The 17,064-nt window shown below is 51.4% G+C and overlaps 6 protein-coding genes across 6 annotated transcripts; 3 read left to right on the top strand and 3 right to left on the bottom strand.

Moving 5' to 3' along the window:
- Positions 1 to 704: 704 nt before the first annotated feature.
- On the top strand, positions 705 to 1,781 carry N7506_001927 (Mpv17/PMP22 family protein; the record flags this gene model as incomplete). The annotated part of the gene is made up of 6 exons (XM_056951223.1): positions 705 to 770; positions 869 to 959; positions 1,014 to 1,039; positions 1,096 to 1,432; positions 1,491 to 1,657; positions 1,710 to 1,781. 6 exons carry the CDS (start codon positions 705 to 707, stop codon positions 1,779 to 1,781), a joined length of 759 nt encoding a protein of 252 aa, XP_056817138.1.
- A 699-nt stretch (positions 1,782 to 2,480) lies between these two features.
- Positions 2,481 to 3,843, top strand: pgkA (phosphoglycerate kinase pgkA; the record flags this gene model as incomplete). The annotated part of the gene is made up of 3 exons (XM_056951222.1): positions 2,481 to 2,546; positions 2,593 to 3,019; positions 3,077 to 3,843. The coding sequence occupies 3 exons, from the start codon at positions 2,481 to 2,483 to the stop codon at positions 3,841 to 3,843; spliced, it is 1,260 nt and encodes a 419-aa protein (XP_056817137.1).
- A 489-nt stretch (positions 3,844 to 4,332) lies between these two features.
- N7506_001925 (proteasome regulatory particle lid subunit SEM1) lies at positions 4,333 to 4,845 on the bottom strand (the record flags this gene model as incomplete). The annotated part of the gene is made up of 3 exons (XM_056951221.1): positions 4,333 to 4,366; positions 4,570 to 4,690; positions 4,746 to 4,845. 3 exons carry the CDS (start codon positions 4,843 to 4,845, stop codon positions 4,333 to 4,335), a joined length of 255 nt encoding a protein of 84 aa, XP_056817136.1.
- Positions 4,846 to 6,504: 1,659 nt separating this feature from the next.
- On the bottom strand, positions 6,505 to 8,676 carry N7506_001924 (RNase L inhibitor of the ABC superfamily; the record flags this gene model as incomplete). The annotated part of the gene is made up of 6 exons (XM_056951220.1): positions 6,505 to 7,600; positions 7,654 to 7,750; positions 7,802 to 7,963; positions 8,020 to 8,422; positions 8,571 to 8,595; positions 8,657 to 8,676. The coding sequence occupies 6 exons, from the start codon at positions 8,674 to 8,676 to the stop codon at positions 6,505 to 6,507; spliced, it is 1,803 nt and encodes a 600-aa protein (XP_056817135.1).
- Positions 8,677 to 9,643: 967 nt separating this feature from the next.
- Positions 9,644 to 14,182, top strand: N7506_001923 (chromatin-remodeling ATPase CHD1; the record flags this gene model as incomplete). The annotated part of the gene is made up of 2 exons (XM_056951219.1): positions 9,644 to 14,001; positions 14,059 to 14,182. The coding sequence occupies 2 exons, from the start codon at positions 9,644 to 9,646 to the stop codon at positions 14,180 to 14,182; spliced, it is 4,482 nt and encodes a 1,493-aa protein (XP_056817134.1).
- Positions 14,183 to 15,391: 1,209 nt separating this feature from the next.
- N7506_001922 (C2H2-type zinc finger protein) lies at positions 15,392 to 16,601 on the bottom strand (the record flags this gene model as incomplete). The annotated part of the gene is made up of 2 exons (XM_056951218.1): positions 15,392 to 16,008; positions 16,061 to 16,601. The coding sequence occupies 2 exons, from the start codon at positions 16,599 to 16,601 to the stop codon at positions 15,392 to 15,394; spliced, it is 1,158 nt and encodes a 385-aa protein (XP_056817133.1).
- Between the last annotated feature and the right edge of the window lie 463 nt (positions 16,602 to 17,064).

Below are 17,064 nucleotides of genomic sequence, written 5' to 3'. Positions count from 1 at the left end.
GGAGGATATATCTTAGTCTCATCCTGCTTTTCCAAGTGTTTCAAGGTTATAGATCAACACCACCACCAGGGTCAAGGTCTCTTGGGGCTATCGCTGCCCAGGTGTTGCAAGAAATTTACGAGAATCCAAAGCTAAACAATACATTATTAGCCAGTCGGATTTATGATGGATCGGTGTTCGAATGCATAGTCTATTCGAAAAGGAAGTTTCGATATCTGTTCTATATTCCGTAGTTATATAGAACCAAAACGACACCAAGAAGATCTTGCATTCTTGAACAGCCCTATTATTTGATTTAATCAGCAACAAATAGGAAAGGTGTTATATTAAGCCCTGGAAGTCAATTATGGAGTACGGAGTAGGATACGGAGTAGTTGGCATTGCAGTGAAGTCATGCAGGGAGCAAGGGTATAGTCCAGAACGGGCTGTGATTGGCGGAAGGCAATCCATGGGGTAATGGAGTCAGTGTCGTAGTTGGCCAGGTGACTTCGTTAGTCACAAGGCGGAGTCGTCGATCGTGGATAATCTTCCCTGCTATCTTGACGTCGAGATCTGATCTTGAATTTATATCCTCATACTTGGTTTCTTTGAACGGACTATTGGGATCAGGGATCCATACCCAGGGCCTCATTCTTAATACTTGCGTCATATTGGCTTGTGGCCCGGAAGTCTTGCCATTCAATCGTGGCCCCAGATCCTTTATCATGATCTGTGCCGCAAAGCGAAAAGTCCTGGATGGACTCAATAAAAGATACATCTACGGTCGCGTGGTACGTCTCATCTCATTCCGCCAGCACCCTCGCTGTCCCCCAACCTGTCAACGGGTCACCGTGTCCAGAGGCTAACCGTGTCGTCATCATTTCAACAGCCTCTATTGCACACGATCATATTTCTTATCGAGATGGCAGTAGCAGCACGCCTCGCCGCCAAATTTAATACCTACTATGCCGAAAAGCCAGGTAAGCCTCTTGCCGCCGCCTCCCGCGGGGTCCGCTGACCGGTCTCTCATATAGTGCTCACGACGATGGTCACCAACGCGGTAAGCCTCCCCCGAGATACAACCCGACACGCAGACAATTGACAACGGTGATATAGGTGCTTGGTGGTGTCGCCGATACTGTTGCGCAGCTGATTACGGCCTTCCAAACTCGCCGGACCCAAACAAGCGGTGACGACTTCCTCTCAATAGAGATCCCCGACCTCGACAAGGAGAAGCCGCCTACCGTGGGAGAATGGGGATACGGCAGGGGCCTACCGCCGGCCTTTGATTTCGAGCGCCTGACGCGGTTTATGGCGTACGGTTTCTTCATGGCGCCTATTCAGTTCCAGTGGTTCGGCTTCTTGTCACGAGCCTTCCCGCTCACTAAGATGCACCCGACTGCTCCGGCGTTTAAGCGCGTAGCATTCGATCAGTTCATCTTTGCACCATTTGGTATGGCCTTGAATGTTGTTCTGCATTCGGGTATGTTTGTGCTAACCCGGTGTGATAGGTCTCGCGTGCTTCTTCACCTACATGACGATCGCCGAGGGTGGTGGCAGAAGAGCCTTGACACAAAAGTTCCGAGATGTGTACTTGCCAACTCTCAAGGCCAATTTCGTGCTGTGGCCGGCAGTGCAGATCCTCAACTTCCGTGTCGTCCCTATTCAGTTCCAGATTGTATGTCGCTCGCCTTTGCTGAAACATGACCGACACTGACTCTCTAATCCAGCCCTTTGTTTCCACTATCGGTATCGCGTGGACCGCATACCTTTCTCTGACCAATTCCTCCGAGGAATCTTAATTCCATCGCCTCTTAAAAGCGAAGATCACGTTTACGACTTGGGCCATAAATTGCAGTCTTCCAGTTCTTGGGCGTTTCGGTCTGGTTTATGTGTATATTGTTTTGATATTTGCCCACGGGCCGGATTTGCATTTCAAAAGGTCGGATTTTGCACATTTGGGAAAGACCGATTTGCGTTTTGATGTTGCTAGTCACTATATTGTGTGATATGTCGCGAATGCTTCCAACTTTGCTTCTTTTTACACTTCACGTGTTCGGACTCGGAACGTCAGACTCATGGCGGCTATGTGCATTTCCTGTAGCAATGATTTCCCCAGAATCCCCCGAATCCGAGGCTAATGGGGAGCTCGATGCCCCGGCCTTCTCCGTATTTAACGGCATCTCTTACATCAGTCCCGCATCACCCCGATCGGTTCTCCGGGGGTAGTCGGGTACATTATACAAAGGTATTCGTTGAATGGGGCTACTTATACACATGGTCATTACATCATACTTTGGGAAGTACCTTGGGCGGACGAATACATCACCGGTAAGTACTCCAACATGCAACGGATGCGACCTCTTCACCGGCCTGCCCCACCATAGCCAACCCCTCCACTCTTTACTGATCGCGACTCACCGTGGCCTGATTAGTTCTCCCCTCTTCTTTCTTTCTCCTTTTCTCCTTTCATTGTCAAGTATTCCCTCAATTATACAACAATGTCTCTCTCCAACAAGCTCCCCGTCACTGACGTCGACCTCAACGGCAAGCGTGTCTTGATCCGTGTAAGTTCCCAATGGAGCTCGATTACCAATTCGCCGTCGCTGACAGGTACAGGTCGACTTCAACGTTCCCCTCGACGCTGAGAAGAACGTCACCAACCCCCAGCGCATCGTCGGTGCCCTCCCCACCATCAAGTATGCCATCGACAACGGCGCCAAGGCCGTTGTGCTCATGTCCCACCTCGGCCGCCCCGATGGCCAGGTCAACCCCAAGTACAGCCTGAAGCCCGTCGTGCCCGTGCTCGAGAAGCTTCTCGGAAAGAGCGTCACCTTCACTGATGACTGTGTTGGTGCTCAGACCGAGGAGACCGTCAACAAGGCCACCGGTGGCCAGGTTGTTCTGCTTGAGAACCTGCGCTTCCACGCCGAGGAAGAGGGCTCCTCCAAGGATGCTGAGGGCAAGAAGGTCAAGGCCGACAAGGCCGATGTCGAGAAGTTCCGCAAGGGCCTGACTGCCCTCGGTGACGTCTACGTCAGTATGTAACACCCCGTCACGTTTTCCTAACCAGCTCCGTATCTAACCATTCTTCCAGACGATGCTTTCGGCACTGCTCACCGTGCTCACAGCTCCATGGTCGGAGTTGACCTCCCCCAGAAGGCCGCCGGTTTCCTCGTGAAGAAGGAGCTGGAGTACTTCGCCAAGGCTCTTGAGAGCCCTGCTCGTCCCTTCCTCGCTATCCTCGGTGGTGCCAAGGTCTCCGACAAGATCCAGCTCATTGACAACCTCCTCCCCAAGGTTAACAGCCTGATCATCACCGGAGCCATGGCCTTCACCTTCAAGAAGACCCTCGAGAACGTCAAGATCGGTAACTCCCTCTTCGATGAGGCCGGCAGCAAGATTGTCGGCGAGATCGTCGAGAAGGCCAAGAAGCACAACGTCGAGATCGTCCTCCCCGTCGACTACGTCACTGCCGACAAGTTCGCCGCCGACGCCAAGGTCGGAGCTGCCACTGATGCCTCCGGTATCCCCGACGGCTACATGGGTCTGGATGTCGGCCCCGAGTCCGTCAAGCTCTACGAGGCCACCATTGCCAAGGCCAAGACCATCCTTTGGAACGGTCCCCCCGGTGTCTTCGAGCTCGAGCCCTTCGCCAACGCCACTAAGAAGACCCTCGACGCCGCTGTCAACGCCGCCCAGTCCGGCTCCATCGTCATCATCGGCGGTGGTGACACCGCTACCGTCGCTGCCAAGTACAAGGTCGAGGACAAGATCTCTCACGTCTCGACCGGTGGCGGTGCCTCGCTCGAGCTTCTCGAGGGCAAGGAGCTGCCTGGTGTCGCTGCTCTGTCCAGTAAGTAAATGATCAAAATTTAGAGGGGGAGGGGCCACCTTTCCCCGAAAGCATGTTTATGACACTGTAATGTACACAGCCAATGAATTTCCTTAATACATGACGTAAACTTGTCCTCCCTAGATTGAATCGGATAACTAAGAGATTATTTGTAGGCACGAGACCGAAGCTCTAGACGCAGGATCTGGTGGCACGGTGTACCTTGAAGCACATGACATCTACGGGCGCCAATAGCTGACGGGCAGATGGACAGACGGGAGGAATATCATGTTATTACGACTCCAAAAGTACAAACACCCACAACGCAATCATATATGCATTAGAATGTCTCGAAAGTAGTAGCAGATTCGAGACCACATCTCATTCCTTCAAGCTCCCGAATGCAAACTTGCCTGCGAACTGGGCTCAAGACAGGGCGGGTATAGTGTGCGAGGTGGAAATAGCCAGCCAGCTCGGATATGAAAACCCATCCAGAAACACAGTTGCTTTTCATTCATTTAGGTGGAGGCTTCGACCTTCTTCAATTCGTCCCTGGAGATGGGCTAGTCAGTACAGATACAGATCGTGTGGTGGGGAGTGTGGAGAATGGGCATGAACGCGGCATGTGTGCAAGGGAAGATTTGGAAAAGGCGCATATTAAGATCTCCCAGATCTTGCGAGCAAGTGTATATGAAGAACGTGGAATGGATGAAGCGGATGTGTGTCAAAGATGTGACGTGGGGAAAGGTACGCACTGGAGCTGCTTGGAGAAGTCCTCTGCGGCATCATCATCGTCCCAGCTCTCTTCCCAGAGATGCTCGCTTCCGCCGTTCGCTGCTGATCCGGTGGTCTGTTCGGCTTCTTCTTGGGGCCAGTCTGGGCGCGTGGTTAGCTTGGATGTCTGGATGGGCGTTGCAGATCGGCTTTGTACCTTCGATGGGGAAGTCTTCGAATTCGTCGTCTTCCTCAAGCACTTGGGGCTTGGGTTGAGGCTGCTCTGTGGGCTCTTTGTTTTGAGTTGAGTTCGACATGGTGGGATGTGGTTTGTTGGAGAGGTCAACGGTGAGCAGGTCGCAGGTTAGAGAGGTCGGAGCCCTGGAGGTCGGAGTGACTTAGTAAGATCGCGATAGGCTCAGATAACGATGATGTATAGCCGCCAGTCGCCAACTCACCTGGGCAGCCTTGGAGCTTGGAAATCAGTTTGCCCCAAATAAATGATAAAATGCGAGTTTGTTTGGGATAGTTCCTGGCGATTTCGTTTGTCGCAACTCGCCAGGAGTCAACGGAAATTGCCGGTGACTTTGTGTGGGCGAGTACCTCTCACCTAGCGGGCAGAGAACAGTAGCAAGTTTATGGCGCAATAAATTGCTCTGTTCACATTTCAATTGCGTTTTCAGAATCAATTTGTCCGGATCAGCGTGTGTTGCAGCTATCTGACCGCGGTGGTCAGCTGCTTTGGTAAATCCTCTACGTATCATACGCTACTCAGCATCTTCCCTTACCCAGACACGAGCAACTAGATCAGCAAGCCGTACTGCGATATTGACTCGAAGGGGCTCATCATCCTGACTAGAGTCCCGCTCTATGTGACATAAAAAGAGCCTGTTTGTTTTACCCGGGAAATAGCCAACCTCGGGGCTGCACGAGAAACTCGTCAACTTCCAAGCTTGGACTCATGCTGACATATTGAATCTCTGATTTGGATCTCCCAGCTCGCCCTCACGAGAAGCGATTCTTAAGGCGTGTACGAAGCCAAAGAAGTCCCCTGGATGGTCAAGGCGCTCACACTCTGGTTTACAGACCGGCGCAACGAGTAAGGGCATTTCGAAGGAAGTTCGTTCATTCAAGTGAGCGTATGCATGAAGGAGATTTTGAGAAAACTGTCGAAGTCCGCCGAAATCGAATACTGGGAAGTTCTCCGTCTCAATGCAATAGTTGTGATGGCAACCTGGGATGAGAGCGAGGTATACAGAGTGGAGAAGTGAATATAATCAAGAAGCATTTTTTAGTATCTGAACAAAACAATGGGCTGATACCTATCTATCTACACGATGTAGAGGCAGGACAACTGCCCATGCCATCCACAGTCTGGAATTGACCACATTGCCAATTCGACACATTCATCTCTAAATCATAAACTTCATGGAAGAGCTTTTGTGAACCCAAACCCTCCCAATCTCATGCAAACATAAAACTCCGTTGTGACAATGAACCATGCCCATCCCAATCAACCATTAAAATTTTGACAATTAAGGGAAGATGTGCGGGCAAAGATTCCCATCCGGTGCCACTCTGAGAAAGAATCCAGAGCGAAGCTAAGTTGCAAGGTGAAAACGATAGAGGCGTTGAATGATGATCGATGAATGGCAACAGGCCACAAAAATGAAAGAGCGTAATAGACCATGGATAGCAAGGGAGCACACGAGTCCACTACCTCCTAGCCAGGGTCACTGTTGCCATTTGGATCATCATCATCGCTATCATCGTCCGAGACACCGCTGCTGGCACCGGGACACGACCCGGCGCAGCAACGGGTTCCCTGGCCTCGAACCGCCGAGGCATTGCAAATGCCCGGGAACCCCATTAACCACACAATCTTCCTGCCGCCGCGGCGTCCGTTGCGCCGCTGCTCAGAGTCGCGGCCATCACGTTTGTGACGGCGACGACGATGTTCGTTGAAAATGCCCTTTTCAGTTCTCTTCCTCCAAGAAGTAGAAGTTGCCGGCCAACTTCTGTTCCTGGTCCATCTGACTGTTGTACTTGTTGATACGGGGACGGTAACTGTTGGGGTCACGACGGAAGGTGACGTCCAAGCTCTTCAGGAAGCGGTTGCAACCTCCGACCAGGGACTCGGGGGCCTGGGCGCGGGCATCAACGGAAGGCTGTCCGTCGAAGACAATGACACGGTCAGCCAGGTAGGTAGCCATGATGAAATCGTGCTCGACGATGAAGGCGGTCTTCTTGGTGTGCATGATGAAACGCTTGATGACACGGGCAGCAACGATACGCTGCTCAGAGTCCAGGTAGGCAGAGGGCTCGTCAATCAGGTAGATATCGGCGGGCATACCCAGGGCGAGCACAATGGCAACACGCTGCAACTCACCACCAGACAGGTTCTGGACTTCCTGGTCGATGAAATCGTCCATCTTCAAGGGCTTGTAGACATCGGTCTGGAACTGAGGAGACAAGAAAGCGGTCTTGATACGCTTGAAGAAGAGCTGACGAACGGTACCAGTGAACTTGGGAGTGATCTTCTGGGGCTTCATACTGATGCTCATCTTGGGAACGCTGACGGTGCCATCGGGCTTCAAAGCACCAGCAAGCATCTTACAGAAAGTAGTCTTTCCGGTACCGTTCTCACCCATCATGACGACAATCTCGGAATCGGTGAACTTTCCGGCCTCAACCTTGAGGTGGAAATTGCCCATGGTCTTCTCCATGGTGGGGTAGGCAAAGGCACGATCCTTGTCCGCAATGAACTCCTCACCAGCCTCGGCAAGACGGAAAGTCAATGATTCCTCACGGAATCGCAAGTTCTCGGTGGGAATGTGACCATCCAAGAAGATGTTGATACCTTCACGGACGGAGGAGGGCAGAGTCACAACACCGTAAACAGCGGGACGACCGTACAACACGCAAATGAAGTCAGAAAGGTAATCAAGCACAGACAAATCGTGCTCAACAACAATGACGTAGTCGTCGGGGCGGAGAAGGCTGCGGATGGTACGGGCAGCGGCCAGACGCTGCTTGACATCGAGATATGAGGAAGGCTCGTCGAACATGTAACTGTTGCAGGTCAGTAAATCTCAAATTCCACCGGAGTGCTTGCCCAAACTTACACGTCGGCCTTCTGCACACAAACGAGACCAATGGCGAAACGTTGAAGCTCACCACCGGAAAGATGACTGATTTCACGGTCCGCGACCTGTCTCAACTCTGCATGATCGTTAGCGGATAGAGCTTAGAAGGGAGATCGATATGACCCACCAAGAACATCCATGATCTCATCCTCGTTATCGAGCGCAACACGCGCCTTGATAAGGTCGTGCACCTGCTGGACGGGTCCCTTGACAGCGCGGGGAATCTGATCGACATACTGAGGCTTCACGACCGCCTTCAAGTTGTCCTCGAGGACCTTGGTGAAGTAGTCTATTGCAATTAGCAACCTTCGACAAATAGTAATGCGTTCATGCGTATGTGCTTACTCTGCAAGTCGGAACCACGGAAGTACTTCAGGATCTCCTCCCAGTCGGGAGGGTTTTCGTAGCGACCCAAGTTGGGCTTCAACTTTCCACTGAGAATCTTCAACGCGGTACTCTTTCCGATACCGTTAGTTCCAACAAGACCGAGCACCTGTCCGGGGCGGGGCATGGGAAGGCGATGAAGCTTGAAGCTGTTGGCCGAGTAACGGTGGGTGACTTGGGTCTCCAAGTTGGTGGGCAAGTTGATAATGTGAATGGCACCGAACGGGCACTTCTTGGGACAGATACCACAACCAATACACAATCGCTCGGAGATGAAGGCAATCTTGGAGGTAGGGTCAACTTCAATGCAAAGCTTTCCCGTGCGGACCACGGGACAAGCCTTCTTGCACTCTTGACGACATTTCTGTAACCCATCAGCTTTTATGTCTTCCATGCACAGTTATATCGAGTCGCATACCTTCGGTTTGCACTGTCGAGCCGGAAAAATCGGGTGTAAGCCAGGGTTTCGCGAGCCAGGAAAAATGTTGTTAGTGGGGTATTCCTCGACGAACCTTGTCACTGTTGATGATCGCGATACTATACAGAAGAAATCATGGTTATAAATAATCCAAGGCGACCAGAAGGACCAGAAACATACCGGGTGAGCTTGTCAGACATGGTGAAAGACTTGGTTCAAAGAAACCAGTGTGAAGCGGGTGATTTGAGAAAAAAACGAAGAATGAGCACAAAAGAGAATATGTGAAATTGGTCGATTCAGCACTGTCGCAGGTAAAAGGGCTGGGCGCAACAAAAGCACCGACTCTGCGCAGACTCGACTACCAACGTAGAAATGGGACAGAAAGACAACACTATCAATCGTGGAGGGGCGGTAGAAAATCCGTTGTGGGAGTGGCCTTACAATGGATTACGTCGACGCTGATTGGCCGAGCAAACAAAGAAAACGTGACCCATTACATAACCTGCCAAGACATTTTGTTGCTGCCTGAGGCCCGAAGGCTCAGAGGCAGCCAATTCGCTTGGCGCCTAAGTCCCATCTCTTGCTTCCTCAAGTCTCGTCTCTCCTCCTCCCCCAAGATTCCAGCGCCTCAGACTTCCCCACCATTCACTCTCCCACATTGATCTCCTGATCCCCCGCTGCCGGGGTCACCACGCTATGGAGTGTAAGTGATTTTATATTTTTCTCGAGTTTAAACGTGTCGCCAAAACCATTCGCCGCGGTACATCTCCGCGCTCTTCGACCCACTGTACGAATCCTTGAATCCCCTCATTTTGTTCAAATACGGTCAGATTGCCACTGCCGATGGCAAAGGAGCGCGTCGCTACTATCTCCAAGCCAGGTTGCGTGTATCAATCTGCCCATTGCCCTGTCCCCCAGCCTGGCCGCGTCCATCCCACCCGTCATCAAAAAACATACACTTTCATCAAAGTCAATATGCTGGCCTATTGAGCTGGGTTTATAGCTTTGTTTGAACGGATTCTGGATCGCGTGTCACTGGTTCACATACTCTTGCCTCTCTTACCCCTCTCCAAGCCCGACTTGAGCTTCAATGCTAACCTTTGTCCCTCGACCGCAGCCTCTGGCATGGTGATCCCATCTGCTCAGGAACCCTCCTCTACTTCCACGATGTCTAACGGCTACCCTTCTTCGACCGCATACGACGTCCACGTCGATGGTGACGCGGTATCTCAACGCGAACGCACCCCGTCCGAAACCATTGAGTCCCATCCCGTCTCCGAGTCCTCCCCCGAGCCCGATGCCGCGGACGACTCATATGACGCCGCATCTGCCGAATCAGATGTCGAAGAGGAAGACGCAGCGGCAGACAATAGTGATGATGATGCCAACTCTTACAGCCGTGAAAACTCTTCATCCCCTCACCCCGGTCGCGGTGCCCAGCGCAGATCGTCACCACAGAGCGAGACCGATCTGATAAGGCAAAATCCCGATTTGTATGGACTTCGCCGAAGTGGTCGTGCTCGTACTACACGCAATGTCGCCGACTCATCTGATTCTGATTCCGACGTCGTTGCGCCTCGTGCGAAGCGTCGGCGCAAGGAAACATCTCAACAACCCTCCAAGGCCTCACGATCCGCTACGGCCTCCTCGCTGTCTGAGTCGGACAGTGATGAGTATGGTGGCAAGAGCGCCCGTGCCAGTAAGGCTAGGAGACGCCGTCTCCAACAGACCGCCAGTTACGAACCGTCTTTGAATGAAGTCCGCTTCTCAACACGAACGGCTAACAAAGTTTCAAATTACAACGAGGATGACGAAGATGACGAGGCAATGTTTGAGGCAGACCCAGAAGATCTTCACCCGAGCTACTGGGCAGAGAGTTACGAGGAGGATAACCGCCCTGCCGTCGACGTAGTCCTCAATCATCGCCTCAAGGACGACGTCGACCCTAAATCGCATGATCTTGACCGTAACGACTTTGAGTTCTGCATTAAGTGGCAAGATAAATCACATTACCATGCCACTTGGGAACCCAATGAGGCCATGTCTAATTACCGTAGCACGCGACGTGTGGACAACTACGTCCGGAAAGTGCTCAACGAAGACATCCGACTACAGTATGATGAAGACGCCCCTCCAGAAGATCGTGAAAAATGGAACCTCGATCGCGAAAGAGACGTCGAAGCCATCGAAGATTATAAAATGGTTGAAAGAGTCATCGGTGTGCGCGATGGGGAGGATGGCACCACGGAATACCTCGTGAAGTGGAAACGTCTCTTTTACGATTCTTGTACTTGGGAACCCGAGGACCTGGTCAGTGAGATTGCACAACGCGAGGTCGACCGGTTCCTGGACCGCACCGCCCGTCAACCTTGGTCCGATAAGAATGAGACCACCGTCGCAACAAGAAAGCCATTCGAGCCTATCCACGGCGGTACTCCCAGTTTCTTGCAAAATGGAGAACTCAAGGATTTCCAGATCAAGGGTCTCAACTTCTTGGCTTTCAATTGGGTGAGAGGCCGCAACGTCGTCCTCGCCGATGAGATGGGCCTCGGAAAGACTGTGCAGACTGTTTCGTTCATCAACTGGATGCGTCACGTCCGACGGCAGCAGGGCCCCTTCATCGTCATCGTACCTTTGTCTACTATGCCAGCTTGGGCCGATACCTTTGATCATTGGACGCCCGACCTCAACTACGTGGTGTACAACGGTAGCGAAAAGGCCCGTTCAGTGTTGCGCGACTACGAACTCATGGTCGATGGAAATCCCAAACGTCCCAAGTTCCATGTTCTGCTGACCACTTATGAATATGCAATGAATGATTCACCTTTCCTTGGCCAATTCAAGTGGCAGTTTATGGCGGTCGATGAGGCGCATCGTCTCAAAAACCGCGATTCGCAACTTTACATCAAGCTATTCGAATGGAAGTGTCAAGCTCGCCTTTTGATTACCGGTACACCCATCCAAAATAACCTTGCAGAGCTCTCAGCTTTGATGGATTTCCTCAATCCAGGTCTCATTGATGTCGATGTCGACATGGATTTGAACTCCGAGGCAGCGTCACAAAAGCTGGCTGAGCTGACAGACGCTATCCAACCTTTCATGTTGCGACGTACAAAGTCTAAGGTCGAGTCTGACCTTCCTCCCAAGACTGAAAAGATCATTCGAGTGGAGCTTTCCGATGTCCAATTGGAATACTACAAGAATATTTTGACCAAAAACTATGCTGCGTTGAACGATGGAAACAAGGGAATGAAGCAGTCTCTTCTGAATATCATGATGGAGTTGAAAAAGGCTAGCAATCACCCGTTCATGTTCCCCAACGCAGAAGCCAAGCTTCTGGAAGGCAGCAGTCGCCGAGAAGACGTCCTTCGTGCCATGATCACCAGTAGTGGAAAAATGATGCTTCTTGACCAGCTCTTACGCAAGCTAAGCGTTGATGGCCACCGTGTCTTGATTTTCTGTCAAATGGTTGGCATGCTTAACATTCTGAGCGAGTACATGGAATACCGTGGCTACAAGTACCAAAGGCTCGATGGAACCATTCCGTCGGCCGCCCGTCGCTTGGCTATCGAGCACTACAACGCTCCCGGTAGTACTGACTTTGCATTCCTTCTCTCAACCCGTGCAGGTGGTCTCGGTATCAACTTGATGACCGCAGACACTGTTGTGCTATTTGATTCTGATTGGAACCCGCAAGCTGATCTGCAAGCCATGGCTCGAGCCCACCGAATCGGTCAGACTCGACCAGTCAGCGTCTACCGCCTTGTGTCCAAAGATACCATTGAAGAAGAAGTCATTGAAAGAGCTCGCAACAAACTTTTACTTGAATTCATCACCATTCAGCGTGGTGTCACCGACAAAGAAGCTACGGACATGCAGAACAAGATGGCCCGTGTTGTTGCCGAGCCTAACTCTACCGATGACATTTCTCGGATTCTCAAGCGCCGTGGTCAGAAGATGTTCGAACAAACGGACAACCAGAAGAAGCTTGAACAGCTTGATATTGACTCGGTTCTTGCCAATGCTGAACTGCACCAAACGGAAGAGGCCGAACAAATCCAAGCCGACGGTGGTGAGGAATTCTTGAAAGCCTTCGACTTCGTCGACATCAAAGTCGATGATCTCACCTGGGACGATATCATTCCCAAAGATCAGCTTGATGAAATCAAAGCAGAAGAAAAGCGCAAGGATGATGATGTCTACCTTGCCGAGGTCATTGAACAGAACCGACCCCGCAAGCGTCACGCACCCGCAGACACCCCGGACTCACGGGAGGAACGCAAGGCTAAGCGTCTTGCAAGGGCTCAAGTTCATATCGACGACGGCGAAGATGAGAACCCCACATTAGATCCTAAGCGCCCTCTTGGAGAGAAAGAATATCGTGCGCTCTCTCGAGCCTTCCTCCGCTTTGGAGACATGGATGACTCTGAAGATCTTATTCTTGAGGACGCGAGGTTGCAGACTCGGGATCGGGGCACCGTGCGTGCTGCCCTCCGTGAGATCACCGAAAAAGCCAATTCGCTTGTGCAAGACAGTCTAGACCAACTGGACGCTATGAAGCAAGCGGGCAAAAATCCCACCAAGAAGGAACAAAAAGCAGTCCTGTTTGATCACCACGGTGTAAAGCGACTCAATGCATGGACTATTGTGGAACGTCCGCCTGACATGCGCCTGATACGGAGTATTACCAACGCATTGCCCGATTTCAGGACTTTCCGACTTCCTGAGGCTACGAAATTGGCAGACTACAGCTGTATGTGGGGTGCACGTGAAGATGGAATGCTTCTTGTGGGTATCGCACGCCATGGATTTGGTGCATGGACCCAGATTCGCGATGACACCGAACTTGGCCTCGGTGACAAATTCTTCCTCGAAGAGCACCGAGTCGAGCGCAAAACACAGCGGTTGCAAGCTGAAGAAAAGGCAACCAAATCACCTGGTGCTGTGCACCTGGTGCGGCGAGCCGAGTATCTCATGTCCGTGTTGAGAAACAAGTACAACAATAACGCCACTGCTAGGAGAGCAGTTGACAACCACCACCGCAACAACAAGCGGAATGCGCGAGTCTCAGGCAGTGGTAGTGTCTCTGCCTCTCCAGCTCCTTCTAGCTCTCGCAGACCCGAGAATCCTCGAAAGGGTCACCGTGAAGCTGATCGGTCCCGGCAACGCTCACACACACATGGTGGCCGGGAAGGAAGTGACCGTCACCATACCCCGAGTTATGATCGCCCTCGATCTGGTCTTGACAACCGTCCTCGCCACCGTCTTTCTGATGCATCTAACGACGACCTTCGTCGGCGCAGAGCACACGAAAACGGGGGATCGAACAAAGAGGACATGGCCTTCATGTTCTTCAAGCCAGTTGTTGCCACTTTAAAGCAGGTGGCGATGATCACCGCCAAGAACTACCCTAACAAGAATGAGAGGGCTCAAAAGCTCCGCCTCACCCTTGTGAAGATTGGCGAGTTCATCCGCAACACATTAGACGGCCAACAGTCTATGCCTTCACTGGAGGTCCGCCTATGGTATGTTCTACTAAATGCACCCTCAAGTCCCACCTCACGATCTAACCTCGATTACAGGGATCATGTTTCGCTTAACTACTGGCCTAACAAGGATGCCAGTGGTGCCAAGCTCCAGCTCATGTTCAACAAGGTCATGGAAGCGAGCAAAGCCTCAAAGCCCGCAAATGGCACGTCGGCTTAAGCAATTGGGGTGCCTTCCATGATGGGCACAGGTGTTTCGGTTTACTTAAAGACTCACTTTAGCACGGTTTCATGACATGCATGTTCAGCGTTTCTGGTTACTATCTATCCTTGCTCTTTTGTGATGGATCATTGTCATACATCTCGTGATATCTTATTTGTTCTCTCTCAAATCTCCTTCACCTCATCATCTCGAACGACGATATTTTGCATTTTCTATCAGACTCCAGTTCTCCTCTCCTACAACCACCTACCCCTTCTATGCAGAATTCCTTGCTTTGTTCTCAATCGAGAACAGTCTTTGTTTGCTTTGTCTTCGAAAGTACATATGGATGCAACTCGTTGCACGGCATTGCGAATGGCGTCGAAGTTCTTCCCGCGAGCCCAAAAGCAAAAGGAGATTTCGGTTTGAAATGAGCATGACCTACGCTTCTTGGATGATCACTGCATGGCGTGTTTAGGGTCTTTTTTTTCTTGTCTTTTTTTTTTTTCTCCCTCTTCGTTCAATTTCGCCAAGGGGCCTGGCATTGGATGAGTTTCGGTCTTGTATCCTTCGGATTCGGGCCTGAACATCCCCAAGCTAGTGCCTAGAGTTTGTTCTCTTTTGTTCTCTTTTCTTGGCACATGTAACTTATGGAGTGGCTGCCACGGCGTCGAGTGATTTTTACCTGAGATGACTCGGTTGGAAGCGTGTTATTTGTCACATTTTTCATCTATTTTCTGGTTTAGAACCAATTGCAAGATCATCCACCAGAACTTTACCCTCATCGTAAATTATAAATATTGTTCATAACCTTGGAACCAGACCATGGACCAGCCTACTCCGTATAAGATTACAAATGTAAGTGTCAGTTAGGACCTTGGAAACTATCCAAGTCTGTTCATCATAGTTTGATACGCGAAACCGCATGTCATATACATGTGAAGCACTGGAGAGCCAGAAAACATCCCATCAGGAAAAAAATGAGTATTGACTATATCATGGAGGTGGCTGCCCATAGTAATGGGCCATTACTGGACGAGGCCAGGCTAACGGGGAAAGAAACTATTCATACATTCCATCGCAGGACGTCACTGCATCCTCTACTGAGGATGAGAACACAAGAAAACACATTCACCAACACCATGCACGCCGGGATATGAAGACAAAAGGACAGCAAAAGAACCGAAAGATAATGGCACCAGGCAGATTATACTAGAGAACCAGAGCCTAAGCACCCTCGGCATAAGGCACCTCAGTCGCCCGAGCAAGCTGCTCCTGTTGGCTGTGGAACTGTTGTTGCTGCTTTTGCAATTTCTCAAGGCTCGTAGTCAAATTAGCCGGAGGCACAGACCCAACCATAGCGCTCAAAAGTCCAACTTCAGCTTCAATCAGATCATCAAAGATAGACTCTTTCTCGCGCCACGCTGCCTCCCGCTTCGGCCGAATGCCCTCCCACTCGACTTGCAGTTGTGCTGTTTCCTTCGTGGCCCATGCGATTTGGCGTCGTAGCAGACGGTACAGGTCTCGCGGGGGCAAAGTGAGCTCGTGATCATCGAAATCGAGCTCGGGCCCAAATTCCGGCATTGAGTTCTCTTCCAAATCGTGCTCGGTTGGAATTGTAGGGACTGGGGGCGCTACTGGTGCTTCAACATGGGGCTCTGCTTCGGTTCCTGGTTCCCGAGGCTGAGTGAGCTTTAGTCGAATGCGCTGAAGCTTTGCGGCCGGCGTGCCGGTTGTGGAGCCAGTCTTGGCGATGGCGTCGTTGGGGCGCATGGTGTCTGTTTCATGGACGGAGCGCATGTGCTTTGTCAGGGCGTCGGAGCGGGTGAAGTTGCGATCACATTCTAGTTTGATGTTAGTGACTGGTAAACTTTGCTAGTATGAATGGAATCCTACCTGGTAGTGTGCAATAGAAAGGCTTTTCACGAGTGTGGCTCCTCATGTGTGCGCGGAGGGCATAGGCGCTGGCGTGCGTTTGGCCTTTGCGGGTACAGTCGGTCCACTCGCACGAGTACCGCTTCTGTCTGCTCCCGATGTGCTCATTGTGCAGGTGAGACACTAGTCCATCCATGTTCCCGAGGTCGCCGGCCACGCATCCATCCCATCGACAGATGGTGACTTGGTCGGTGCTTTGGCCGCTATAGTCGTCTTCCTGGTTGGTGCCCAGGAGAGCAAGGAGGCTTGGAGAGTTGGGGATGTCGGCGGAGCTGTCGGAGGAGATTGAGGCTGTTGGAGAAGGGGGAGGATGATTCTCGTCACAGACTGAAGACTGTGGTGTGTGTCGGTCTTTATTTATCAAGGGTGGACCGGTGCGACGCCGTTTCGAGGGCGGCATGTTTGACATCGAGGGCGAGTGCGCGCGGCTATCTTCATGGTCTGATCCGTCGATGGAGCCGACAGAGGACAGCGGTGAGCCGGGGGAGTCTCGTGAAGCCATTGTGAGTCGACTATTTGTCAAAAGCAGGCGTGACTATGAATGATTGATTCAGACCAATGCTAGATGGTCGCGATGCGAGACAATAGCACGACACGTGATCCTTAATAAGCATTCAGCTCCCCCAGACACACACTCCACCTTTTGGATTTCCCTCTTCTCTCCCCTCTTCTCTTCCCATGAGTCTTGATGCAGACCATACTTGAGTCTATGGCCAGCCTGTGGCCAGTTTCATAACAGCTGCCGACCCAAGCAGCATCTTTACACACATCTCCCTCCATGTCAACACTAACCGGTAAGCTCATCCTCACCACCTCACCACTGCGTACATGATGAACAAACCCCGAAGAATTCTGCAATGCTGACAATCTCCATGTTTGAAAGCATGTGAGATTGGATGTTGACTCTTCTACACTTGATCTGATTTCGCAACCCATTGGCATCGCAATTGTCAATTCTCTAGCTA

This window comes from Penicillium brevicompactum (genome assembly GCF_028827555.1).
Source record: "Penicillium brevicompactum strain IBT 35665 chromosome Unknown utg000001l_segment0_segment0, whole genome shotgun sequence".
NCBI classification, from domain to species: domain Eukaryota; kingdom Fungi; phylum Ascomycota; class Eurotiomycetes; order Eurotiales; family Aspergillaceae; genus Penicillium; species Penicillium brevicompactum.
The sequence above is the reverse complement of the archived record's forward strand: the minus strand, read 5'-3'. Positions and strand labels throughout refer to the sequence as shown.